This window comes from Larus michahellis, chromosome 30 (assembly GCF_964199755.1).
Source record: "Larus michahellis chromosome 30, bLarMic1.1, whole genome shotgun sequence".
Taxonomy (NCBI): Eukaryota; Metazoa; Chordata; class Aves; order Charadriiformes; family Laridae; genus Larus; species Larus michahellis.
The window spans coordinates 19,245-32,415 of NC_133925.1; the positions used below are offsets into that span (position 1 = coordinate 19,245).

General features: G+C 65.8%; 1 protein-coding gene across 1 annotated transcript; it reads right to left on the reverse strand.

Moving 5' to 3' along the window:
• Positions 1 to 867: 867 nt before the first annotated feature.
• SERPINE1 (serpin family E member 1) lies at positions 868 to 10,561 on the reverse strand. The gene is made up of 9 exons (XM_074567898.1): positions 10,159 to 10,561; positions 8,782 to 9,041; positions 7,467 to 7,697; positions 4,430 to 4,624; positions 3,437 to 3,635; positions 2,478 to 2,578; positions 2,290 to 2,376; positions 1,549 to 1,632; positions 868 to 1,074 (listed from the first exon to the last, which is right to left on the reverse strand). The coding sequence occupies exons 2-9, from the start codon at positions 9,038 to 9,040 to the stop codon at positions 1,037 to 1,039; spliced, it is 1,194 nt and encodes a 397-aa protein (XP_074423999.1). The 5' UTR covers position 9,041; positions 10,159 to 10,561; the 3' UTR covers positions 868 to 1,036.
• Between the last annotated feature and the right edge of the window lie 2,610 nt (positions 10,562 to 13,171).

The window sequence follows — 13,171 nt, forward strand, 5'->3', positions numbered from 1 at the left end:
GGCGGGGCTTTGTCGCCGTGGCAACGAGGGAGCGCGGCGAGACTCCCTAGCAACGGGGGGGGGGGGTGTGTGTGTCGTGTGTGTGTCGTGTGTTTCCATGGCAACGGAGGGGGTTACCGTGGCGACGGGGGTTGTAACCTCCATGGTGACCGAAGGGGCGGGTTCTGTCGCCATGGCAACCTGGAGGGAGGCGGGGAGGGACTCCCGTCTCCATAGTAACGGGACAACCGATGGGGAGGGGGGGGCGTTGCCATGGAGGTGGTGCGTTTCCATGGAGACAGACACACAAACCCCCCCCCCCGGGAGTCCGTTGCCATGGTGACGATGGGGGTGGAGGGGCAGATTTTGGGGAGAAACGGGGCAGTTTGGGGTCAGTGGGGGCAGATTTTGGGGTGAAATGGGTGTAACTTGGGGTCCCTGGGACAGTTTCGGGGTAAAATGGGGCAGTTTCGGGTTGGTGGGGGCAGCTTTGGGGTGAAATGGGGAAATGGGGCAGTTTGAGGTCACTGGGGGCAGATTTTGGGGTGAAATGGGGGTAAATTAGGGTTCGAGGGGGGCTGTTTTGGGGGTGACGGGGACACCCCACTGGGACATGGGGTTGACCCCCAACGCCATGACGCGATGGATGACATCATCACCAGGACATGGAGGCTGACCCCCAATACTGTGACACGATGGATGACATCATCACTAGGACATGGGGGTTGACCCCCAACGTCATGACGCAATGGATGACATCATCACCAGAACATGGGGGTTGACCCCCCCAACACCGTGATGCGTTGGATGACATCATCACCAGGACACGGTGAATGATGTCATCACCAGGACACGACGCTTGACCCCCAACGCCATGACGCGATGGATGACATCATCACCAGGACGTGGGGGTTGACACACCCCCCCCCCAAATATATTACTCTCTCCAATAAATTACAGCTCTCCCCAGCCCCACATGGCCCCAACATGGCCCCATGGAGGGCCCAACCCGCCGTGGGGCCGACCCCGCTGTGGGGCCGACCCCGCCGTGGGGCGCTCAGGGTTCCGTCACCTGTCCCACGAAGAGGATGGCGCCTGTGGGGGGGGAGAGGGGTCAGGGAGCCCCCCCGGACCCACATCCATGGTGCACAGAGGCCCCAAACCAACATCCGTGGGGCACAGACCCACCCCCCCACCCCCCAAGACCCACATTCATGGGTCATGGACACCCCCGAACCCAAATCCATGGGGCACAGAACCCCCTCCCCCCCAAATGCACATCCACATGGCATGGAACCCCCAGAACCCACATCCATGGGACATGAAGTCCCCCAACCCAAATCTATGGGGCACAAAGCCCCCCCCAAGCCCCCCATCCGTGGGTCATTGACACCCCCAAACCCACATCCATGGGGCAGGGAGCCCCCCCAAACCCAAATCCATGGGGCACGGAGCCCCTAAATCCACATCCGCGAGGCATCAGTCTTCCTGAGACCCCCATCCACGAGTCCCGGGTCATGAGCCCCCCCCACCCAGCCCCACAAGTGCCCTCCCACCCCCACCCCATACCAGTGGGGTTGTGGCGCAGGAGGAAGAGGAAGGGCCGATCCAGGAGGATTTCCAGAGGCGCCATGCGGGAGTAGACGATGGCGGCTGCAGGGGGGAGGGGGACAGAGCTGTGAGGACCCCCCCATCACCCCCATTCCCAAGGGACCCAGGCGTCCGGGCACCCATCACCCCCATTCCCAAGGGACCCAGGCGTCCGGGCACCCCAATTCCCAAGGGACCCAGGTGTCTGAGCACCCATCACCCCCATTCCCAGGGGACCCAGGTGTCCGAGCACCCATCACCCCCATTCCCAAGGGACCCAGGTGTCTGGGCACCCCAATTCCCAAGGGACCCAGGTGTCCGAGCACCCATCACCCCTATTCCCAAGGGATCCAGGTGTCCGGGCACCCCAATTCCCAACGGACCCAGGTGTCCGAGCACCCAGCACCCCAATTCCCTAGGGACGCAGGTGTCTGAGCACCCATCACCCCCATTCCCTAGGGATCCAGGCGTCTGAGCACCCATCACCCCCATTCCCAGGGGACCTGGGCATCCGGGCACCCCAATTCCCAACAGACCCAGGTGTCCGAGCACCCATCACCCCAGTTCCATAGGGATCCAGGCATACGAGCACCCAGCACTCCCATTCCCAAGGGATTCAGGCATCCGGGCACCCATCACTCCCATTCCCAGGGGACCCAGACGTCCGGTCACCCCCATTCCCAAGGGATCCAGGTGTCCGTGTCCCCTGGTGTCACTCACCGGTGCCCGATGCCACCTGGGTGCCGTTCTCCGTCACTTCCATCCTCACCTTCTGCAGGGCTTGGCCCAGGACAAGGGGCTCCTCAACTGGGGGGTGGGGTGGGGTTAGGGGTGACCCCAGGACACCCGGGTCCCCCCCAGCACCCACCTGGGGACAAGGATTTGGGGGGGGGGGGGTGTCCCTTTACCTGAGAGTGGGGTGAAGTCGGCGGCGTCGGGGTCAAAGAGGGCGCGGACCCCCAAGGACTTCAGGGGTGCTCGGAGGTCCCAGGTGGTCTCCAGGGAGAAGCTGGAGGGTGGGGAGGGGGGGGTGTCACCCAAGGGACCCAGGAGTCCGGGGGTCCCACCCATCACCTGCTCTCCACGCCCTCCCCCCCCCCCGCCGCTTCCCAAGGGACCCAGGCATCTGGGGGTCCCACCCAAATCCCCCCCAGCACCCAAGGGACCCAGGTGTCCCCCTTCCCAGGGGACCCAGGCGTCCGGGGGTCCCACCCAAATCCCCCCCAGCACCCAAGGGACCCAGGTGTCCCCCTTTCCAGGGGACCCAGGCGTCCGGGGGTCCCACCCAAATCCCCCCCAGCACCCAAGGGACCCAGGTGTCCCCCTTCCCAGGGGACCCAGGCGTCCGGGGGTCCCACCCAAATCCCCCCCAGCACCCAAGGGACCCAGGTGTCCCCCTTCCCAGGGGACCCAGGCGTCCGGGGGTCCCACCCAAATCCCCCCCAGCACCCAAGGGACCCAGGTGTCCCCCTTCCCTTGGGACCCAGGCATCCAGGGGTCCCACCCAAATCCCCCCCAGCACCCAAGGGACCCAGGTGTCCCCCTTCCCAGGGGACCCAGGCGTCCGGGGGTCCCACCCATCACTCCCGCCCCCCCCCCCCCCCCAGCACCCAAGGGACCCAGGTGTCCCCCTTCCCAGGGGACCCAGGCATCCAGGGGTCCCACCCAAATCCCCCCCAGCACCCAAGGGACCCAGGTGTCCCCCTTCCCAGGGGACCCAGGCATCCAGGGGTCCCACCCAAATCCCCCCCAGCACCCAAGGGACCCAGGTGTCCCCCTTCCCAGGGGACCCAGGTGTCCGGGGGTCCCACCCATCACTCCCGCCCCCCCCCCCCAGCACCCAAGGGACCCAGGCGTCCGGGCTCACCGGGGCAGGACGAGGACGCGGGGCGCGGGGCTCATGTTGGTGACCCAGGTGGTGACAAGTTGGGCGTCCAGGAGGCGGGTGAGGGTGACGATGGGGACGCCCCGCCAGAAGGGGGCCACCAGCAGCATGGCCACCTCCTCCCCGCTGTAGGGGACCTCCACCACCTCGTAGGGGACACCCTCCGGCGTCTCGAAGTCCCCTGGGGTGACATGGTGTCAGGGGGGGGGACCCAGACGTCCGGGAGATGGTGGGGCAGGGTGTGACACAGGGGACACAGGGTGACATGGGGGGACCCAGGCGTCTGGGTGCCGGGGTGGGTGACCAAGCAAGGTGACACAAGGGGACACAGGGTGACATGGGGGGACCCAGGTGTCTGGGAGATGGGATGGGGGGTCCAAGTAGGGTGACACAAGGGGACCCACGAGGGGACACAGGGGGACCCAGGGTGACAGGAGGGGACCCAGATGTCCGGCAGATGGGATGGGTGACCGAGTAGGGTGACATGGGGGGACCCAGGGTGACACAGGGGGAGACAGGTGTCCAGGTGCTGGGGTAGGGGTCCAAGCAGGGTGACACAGGGTGACATGAGGGGACCTAAGCGTCCAGGTGCTGGGGTGGGTGACCGAGTAGGGTGACATGGGGTGACACAGGGGACCCAGGGTGACATGAGGGGACCCAGATGTCCGGGAGATGGGGTGGGTGACCAGGTAGGGTGACATGGGGTGACGCAGAATGACATGGGGGGACCCAGGGTGACACAGGGGGACGCAGGTGACCAGGTGCTGGGGTAGGGCTCCAAGCAGGGTGACATGGTAGGACACGGGGTGACACAGGGGGACACAGGCATCTGGGAGATAGGGTAGGGTTCCAAGCAGGGTGACACAGGGTGACATGAGGAGACCTAAGCATCCAGGTGCTGGGGTGGGTGACCGAGTGGGGTGACATGGGGTGACACAGGGGACCCAGGTGTCCGGGGAGGGGTGTGTTTCTCACCGCAGTTGAACTTGGCCGTCTGTGCCATCATGGGGACGGTGACGACGGTGCCATCGCCCCTGTGGAAGGGCCGGGGCCGGGTGGCGGCGGGGGGGAAGGGGCTCAGCCAGGCACCCTTGAAGTAGACAGCGTTGGCCAACACCAGGCGGGTGTTGGCACCCACCGCGCCGGGGGGCAGCAGCCCCTGGATCAGCCCTGGGGGGACAAGGGCACCCGTCACCCCCATTCCCAAGGGACCCACTCGTCCGAGCACCCAACACTCCCATTCCCAAGGGACCCAGCTGTCTCAGCACCCATCGCCCCAATTCCATAGGGATCCAGGTGTCCGAGCACCCAACACCCCAATTCCCAAGGGATCCAGGTGTCTGAGCACCCATCGCCCTCATTCCCAAGGGATCCAGATGTCCGAGCACCCATCACCCCCATTCCCAAGGGACCCAGGCATCTGAGCACCCATCACCCCCATTCCCAAGGGATCCAGGTGTCTGAGCACCCATCACCCCCATTCCCAAGGGATCCAGACGTCCGAGCACCCAGTAACCCCATTCGCAAGGGACCCAGGAATCCGGGCACCCCAATTCCCAAGGGACCCAGGTGTCCTAGCACCCATCACCCCCATTCCCAAGGGACCTGGGCGTCCGGGCATCCCAATTCCCAAGGGACCCAGGTGTCTGAGCACCCATCACCCCAATTCCCTAGGGATCCAGATGTCCGAGCACCCATCACCCCCATTCCCAAGGGACCCAGGCATCCGAGCATCCAGCACCCCAATTCCCAAGGGATCCAGGTGTCTGAGCACCCATCACCCTCATTCCCAAGAGATACAGACGTCCGAGTGCCCATCACCCCCATTCCCAAGGGACCCAGGCATCTGAGCACCCATCACCCCCATTCCCAGGGGACCCAGGCATCTGAGCACCCAGCACTCCAATTCCCTAGGGATCTTAGGTGTCCGAGCACCCATCACCCCCATTCCCAAGGGATCCAGATGTCTGAGCGCCCATCACCCCCATTCCCAAGGGACCCAGGTGTCCAGGCACCCCAATTCCCAAGGGACCCAGGTGTCTGAGCACCCATCACCCCCATTCCCAGGGGATCCAGGTGTCCCAGCACCCATCACCCCCATTCCCAAGGGATCCAGGCGTCCGGGCACCCCAATTCCCAAGGGACCCAGGTGTCCTAGCACCCATCACCCCCATTCCCAAGGGACCTGGGCGTCCGGGCATCCCAATTCCCAAGGGACCCAGGTGTCTGAGCACCCATCACCCGAATTCCCTAGGGATCCAGATGTCCGAGCACCCATCACCCCCATTCCCAAGGGACCCAGGCATCCGAGCATCCAGCACCCCAATTCCCAAGGGATCCAGGTGTCTGAGCACCCATCGCCCTCATTCCCAAGGGATCCAGATGTCCGAGCGCCCATCACCCCCATTCCCAAGGGACCCAGGTGTCCAGGCACCCCAATTCCCTAGGGACCCAGGCATCTGAGCACCCATCACCCCCATTCCCAGGGGACCCAGGCATCTGAGCACCCAGCACTCCAATTCCCTAGGGATCTTAGGTGTCCGAGCACCCGTCACCCCCATTCCCAAGGGATCCAGATGTCTGAGCGCCCATCACCCCCATTCCCAAGGGACCCAGGTGTCCAGGCACCCCAATTCCCAAGGGACCCAGGTGTCTGAGCACCCATCACCCCAATTCCCAGGGGATCCAGGTGTCCCAGCACCCATCACCCCCATTCCCAAGGGATGCAGACGTCCGAGCACCCAGTACCCCCATGCCCAAGGGACCCAGGAATCCGGGCACCCCAATTCCCAAGGGACCCAGGTGTCCTAGCACCCATCGCCCCCATTCCCAAGGGACCTGGGCGTCCGGGCATCCCAATTCCCAAGGCACCCAGGTGTCTGAGCACCCATCATCCCAATTCCCTAGGGATCCAGATGTCCGAGCACCCATCACCCCCATTCCCAAGGGACCCAGGCATCTGAGCATCCAGCACCCCAATTCCCAAGGGATCCAGGTGTCTGAGCACCCATCGCCCTCATTCCCAAGGGATCCAGATGTCCGAGCGCCCATGACCCCCATTCCCAAGGGACCCAGGCATCTGAGCACCCATCACCCCCATTCCCAGGGGACCCAGGCATCTGAGCACCCAGCACTCCAATTCCCTAGGGATCTTAGGTGTCCGAGCACCCATCACCCCCATTCCCAAGGAATCCAGATGTCCGAGCACCCATCACCCCCATTCCCAAGGGACCCAGGTGTCCAGGCACCCCAATTCCCAAGGGACCCAGGTGTCTGAGCACCCATCACCCCCATTCCCAGGGGATCCAGGTGTCCCAGCACCCATCACCCCCATTCCCAAGGGATCCAGATGTCCGAGCACCCAGTACCCCCATTCCCAAGGGACCCAGGAATCCGGGCACCCCAATTCCCAAGGGACCCAGGTGTCCTAGCACCCATCGCCCCCATTCCCAAGGGACCTGGGCGTCCGGGCATCCCAATTCCCAAGGGACCCAGGTGTCTGAGCACCCATCACCCCCATTCCCAAGGGATCCAGATGTCCGAACACCCAGTACCCCCATTCCCAAGGGACCCAGGAATCCGGGCACCCCAATTCCCAAGGGACCCAGGTGTCTGAGCACCCAGCACCCCCATTCCCAGGGGATCCAGGTGTCCCAGCACCCATCACCCCCATTCCCAAGGGATCCAGACGTCCGAGCACCCAGTACCCCCATTCCCAAGGGACCCAGGAATCCGGGCACCCCAATTCCCAAGGGACCCAGGTGTCCTAGCACCCATCGCCCCCATTCCCAAGGGACCTGGGCGTCCGGGCATCCCAATTCCCAAGGGATCCAGGTGTCTGAGCACCCATCGCCCTCATTCCCAAGAGATCCAGACGTCCGAGTGCCCATCACCCCCATTCCCAAGGGACCCGGGCGTCTGAGCACCCCCATTCTCAGGGGACCCAGGCGTCTGGGCACCCATCACCCCCATTCCCAAGGGATCCAGGTTTCCGGGCCCCGAGGCTGCTCACCCTGCGTTTGCTCCTGCACCCAGGCGTCGAGGAGGGCGCGGGCACCCTCCCCCCGTTGGAAGTCCACCCTGGCCAGGCGTCGGGGGCCCAGGGCGCGGACGAAGCGGGAGACGAAGCCGGGGGTCAGCGTCACCCCCCGCCCCACAAAAAGTCCCTCGGCCACCGCCAGGAGGTGGCCGGGTCCCCTCAGCGCCCGGCGCAGCACCCGCAGCTCCGCCGCCACCCCTGGATCTGTGGGGTGGGGTGAGGAAACTGAGTCACGGCGTGGGGATGGGGAAACCCGTGGGAGACCCGGTGTGGGGCTGGGGACACCCGTGGGTGACCTGGTGTGGGGACACTCATGGGAGACCCGGCACGGGGGACACCCACGGGCGAGCTCGTATGGGGACAGGAATAGCCATGGGAGAACCAGTGTGGGGTTGGGGACATCTATGGGTCACCCGGTGTGAGGGACACCCATGGGAGACCCAGCGTGGGGTTGGGGACACCCATGGGTGACCCGGTGTGAGGGACACTCATGGGACACCCAGCGTGGAGTTGGGGGCACCCACGGATGACCTGGTGTGAGGATAGGGACCCCACAACCCACCCCACCATGGGGACAGGGACCCCAAGGTGTCCCCCATGAGGATGGAGACTCCCCACCCCCCCCACCATGGGGACAGGGACACCAAGGTGTCCACCATGAAGATGGAGACCTGACCATGGGGACAGAGACCCCACAACACACCCCACCATGGGGACAAGGACCCCCAAGGTGTCCCCCATGGGGATGGAGACCCCCCCACCCCCCCCACCATGGGGACAAGAACCTCACAACCCACCCCACCATGGGGACAAGGACCCCAGTGTGTCCCCCATGAGGTTGGAGACCCCAGCACCCACCCCACCATGGGGACAAGGACCCCAAGGTGTCCCCCATGGGGATGGAGACCCCACCAGGGGGACAAGGACCCCACAACCCACCCCACCATGGGCACAAGGACCCCCAAGGTGCCCACCATGAAGATGGAGACCCCACCATGGGGACAAGGACCCCCAAGGTGTCCCCCATGGGGATGGAGACCCCACCAGGGGGACAAGGACCCCACCACCCACCCCACCATGGGCACAAGGAACCCCAAGGTGTCCACCATGAAGATGGAGACCCCACCATGGGGACAAGGACCCCCAAGGTGTCCCCCATGGGGATGGAGACCCCACCAGGGGGACAAGGACCCCACCACCCACCCCACCATGGGGACAAGGACCCCCAAGGTGTCCCCCATGGGGATGGAGACCCCACCATGGGGACAAGGACCGCAGGGACCCTCACCGTTGATGCTGAAGCCCATGGCCGTCTCAAGCTGGTGACGGCCATGTCCAGCGGTGGCCAGTTGGAGGGCCACCAGCACGGCGGTGGCCCCGTGGGGGGCGAAGATGGCGTTGGTGTCCCCTCGGTGTCTCATCGCCTCCCGGAAGAGCCGCAGCCCAAAGTCGGTCACCAGCCGGGCCACCCGACCTGTCACTGGTGTCCCAGCACCCGCCAGGGCCACCCAGGCCAGGGCCACCAGGGCCACTGGGGCCACGCGCATCCTGAAAGGACCCAGGAGTCCGGGGGTCACCGAGGTGACCCTGATGGTGACCCCGGTGCTGGTCCCGGTACCAGTTTCAACCCCAATCCCAGTCCCGATGCTGGTTCCAATCCCAATCCCAGTCCTGGTCCACGTTCCAGTCCCGGTCTTGGTACTGGTCCCAGTCCCAATCCCAGTCCCAGTGCTGGTGCTAGCACTGGTCCCAGTTCTGGTACTGGTCCAGGTGCTGGTCCCCGTTCCTGTCCCATTCCCAGTGTTGGTCCCAGTCCTGGTGCTGATCCCAGTCCTGATACTGGTCTCAGTTCCCATTCGCAGTCCCGGCACTGGTCCCATTCCCAGTCCTCATGCTAGTCCCAGTCCCAATTCCAGTCCCAGTGCTGGTCCCAGTCCTGGTGCTGATCCCAGTCCTGATACTGGTCTCAGTTCCCATTCGCAGTCCCGGCACTGGTCCCATTCCCAGTCCTCACGCTAGTCCCAGTCCCAATTCCAGTCCCAGTGCTGGTCCCAGTCCTAGTGCGGATCCCAGTCCTGATACTGGTCTCAATTCCCATTCCCAGTCCCGGCACTGGTCCCATTCCCAGTCCTCACGCTAGTCCCAGTCCCAATCCCAGTCCTGGTGCTGGTTCCAGTCTTGGTGTTAGCCCCAGTCCCAGTCCCAGTGCTGGTGCTAGCCCTGGTCCCAGTCCCAATCCCAGTTCTTGTACTGGTCCGGGTCCCAGTCCTGGTGTTGGTCCCAGTCCTGATCCCTCTTCCAGTCCCGATCCCAGTGCTGGTCCCAGTCCCAATCCCAGTCCCGATGCTGGTCCCAGTCCCAGTCCCGGTGCTAGCCCTGGTCCCAGTCCCAATCCCAGTCCCGGTGCTGGTCCCAGTCCCAGTCCCAGTACTGGTCCCAGTCCTGGTGCTGGTCCCAGTCCCAGTCCCTGTTCCAGTGCCAATCCCAGTCCTGGTACTGGTCCCAATTCCAGTCCCAGTGCTGGTCCCAGTCCCAATCCCAGTCCTGGTCCCGGTCCCGGTCCCTGTTCCAGTCCCAATCCCGGTCCTGGTCCCAGTCCCAATCCCAGTCCCGATGCTGGTCCCAGTCCCAGTCCCGGTGCTGGGTCCCCCCAGTTCCCCCTTACCTGTTGGTCCCGATCCTGGTGTCAGTCCTGGTCTCAGTCCCGGTGTTGGTCCCGCTCTCCCAGTATCAGCACTGGTTTTGGTCCCGGTGTCCTGATGTTGGTCCTTCTCCCAGTCCCGGTGTCCTGGTCCCAGTCCCAGTATCCCAGTGTCAGTCCTGGTGTCCCGGTTTTGGTCCCGGTGTCCCAGTATCGGTCCCGCTGTCCCAGTACCAGTCCTGGTGTCGGTCCCAGTATTCCAGTATCAGTCCCAGTATCCCACTCCTGGTCCTGGTGTCAGTCCCAGTATCCCGGTGTTGTTCCTGGTGTCCCGCTCTTGGTCTCGGTGTCCCGGTGTCCCAGTATCCCGGTGTCCCAGTGTCCCAGTATCCCGGTGTCCCGTCCTGGTGGCTCCCAGCTCTGGGCCACCTCCGGCCGCGGCAGCGGCTTTAAAAGGCCAGGGTGGGGGGGGTGGGGGGGTGTTTCCACTCGTGTCCCCCCCCCCCCGCCCCGACGTCACCACCCACATCCCACGTCCCGTGTCCCTCCCCGTGTCCCCCCCCCATGTCACCGCCCACGTCCCTCCCCGTGCCCCCCATGTGCCCCGTGTCCCACGTCCCCAGTAACCCCCCCGTGGTTCCCCATGACCCCCCCCGTGGTTCCCCATGACCCCCCCGTCCCTCCTGTGACCCCCCCCCGACCCCACTGCCCCCCATGTGCCTTGTGTCCCGCGTCCCCAGTGACCGCCCATGTCCCCTGTGACCCCCCCGTGTCCCCTGTGACCCCCACCCTGTCCCCACTGCCCCCCGTGTCCCCCGTGTCCCATGTCACCAGTGACGCCCCCCCGTGTCCCCTGTGACCCCCCCGTCCCCACTGCCCCCCGTGTCCCCCGTGTCCCACGTCCCCAGTGACGCCCCCCCGTGTCCCCTGTGACCCCCCCATCCCCACTGCCCCCCGTGTCCCCCATGTCCCATGTCACCAGTGACCCCTCCGTGTCCCCCCCGTGTCCCCTGTGACCCCCCCCATGTCCCCCGTGCCCCATGTCCCCCGCGACCCCCCCGTGGCCCCTGTGACCCCCTCTCTGCCCCCCTGTCCCCCCTGTCCCCCACGTCCCCTGTGCCCCCCCATGTCCCCACAGTCCCCCCCATATGCCCAGTGCCCCCCCGTGTCCCCCGTGTCACCTATCTCGGGGCCCCCAGGCATCCGGGCGGGGTGTCACCCCCCCCCGAACCCTGTGTTGTCCCCGGGGTGACGCCAGGGCCCCTTCCTGCGGGGTGACGTGGTGGCAGCGGTGACAGCGGGGGGGGGGGAACCCCGGGAGTGCCCGGACGCCTGGGTACCTCAGGGGATTTTTGGGGGGGGGGGGTGTGTCAGGGTGCCCGGACATCTGGGTCACTCAGGGGACTTTTATTTTGGGGGGGGGGGGGGGGGTCAGGGTGCCTGGACGCCTGGGTCCCCTTGGGGTCAGGGGGGTCAGTGGGATTTTGGGGTGGGGGGGGTCAAGGTGTCCGGACACCTGGGTCCCCTTAGGGTCAGGGATTTTGTGGGGGGGGGGGGCTCAGGGTGCCCAGATGCCTGGGTCCCTCAGGGGACTTTTTTGGGGGGGGGTTCAGGGTGCCTGGACACCTGGGTCCCCTTGGGGTCAAGGATTTTGGGGTGGGGGGGGGTCAGGGTGCCCAGACGCCAGGGTCCCCCTTGGGGTCAGGGAGGTCAGGGGGATTTTGGGGTGGGGGGGGTCAGGGTGCCCGGATGCCTGGGTCCCCTTGGGGTCAGGGAGGTCAGGGGGATTTTTTTTTGGGGGGGGGATCAGGGTGCCTGGACACCAGGGTCCCCTTGGGGTCAGGGGGGTCAGTGGGATTTTTTCTGGGGGGGGGCTCAGGGTGCCCAGACGCCTGGGTCCCCTTGGGGTCAGGGATTTTGGGGTGGGGGGGGGGTCAGGGTGCCCGGATGCCTGGGTCCCCTTGGGGTCAGGGGGGTCAGTGGGATTTTTTCGGGGGGGGGGGGGGCTCAGGGTGCCCAGATGCCCGGATCCCTCAGGGGACTTTTTTTTGGGATGGGGGGGTTCAGGGTGCCTGGACACCTGGGTCCCCTTGGGGTCAGGGATTTTGGGATGGGGGGGTTCAGGGTGCCCGGACGCCTGGGTCCCCTTGGGGTCAGGGGGGTCAGTGGGATTTTTTCTGGGGGGGGGCTCAGGGTGCCCAGACGCCAGGGTCCCCCTTGGGGTCAGGAGGATTTTGGGGGGGGTCAGGGAGGTCAGGGGGATTTTGGGGGGGGTCAGGGAGGTCAGGGGGATTGTCTGGGGGGGGGGGTGGTGTGTCAGGGTGCCCGGACGCCCGGGTATTTTTTTTCCCAGGGCTGGGTGGGGGCTGAGGCCCGTTGGGTGGGGGGGGGTGTGGGTGTGGTTGGCTGGGGTGGGGGGGGGGGGGGGGGTTGGGTGGGGGGGGGTGGCGGGCTGCCCGGCTGCCTGGGTCCCTTCCCAGTCTGCTGAGTAAACCCAGTTGGGCCGGACGCCCGGAGCCCTGGGTTCCCTTCCCAGAGACGGCTCCGGATGTCGGGGGGGGGGACGACACACACACATATGGCGGGGGGGGGGGGGGGGGGGACGACACAGACGGAGGGGAATGGGATGGGGGCCAAATTCCACCCCCCCTTCCCCCCGCCCCGAAACCAGGGTAAAAATAACCCGGGTGGAAACGGAGCCAGGATCGGGCCCCATGATGGTGTCAGCGCCCCGGTGACCCACCAGTGCTCCCAGTGCCCCACTGACACCCCCCCCCCCCCCCCCATAGACACACCAGTGCTCCCAGTGCCTCACTCACCCCCCCCCATAGACACACCAGTGCTCCCAGTGCCCCACTGACCCCCCCCCATAGACACACCAGTGCTCCCAGTGCCCCACTGACCCCCCCCCATAGACACACCAGTGCTCCCAGTGCCCCACTGACCCCCCCCATAGACACACCAGTGCTCCCAGTGCCCCACTGACCCCCCCCCATAGACACACCAGTGCTCCCAGTGCCCCACTGACCCCCCCCCC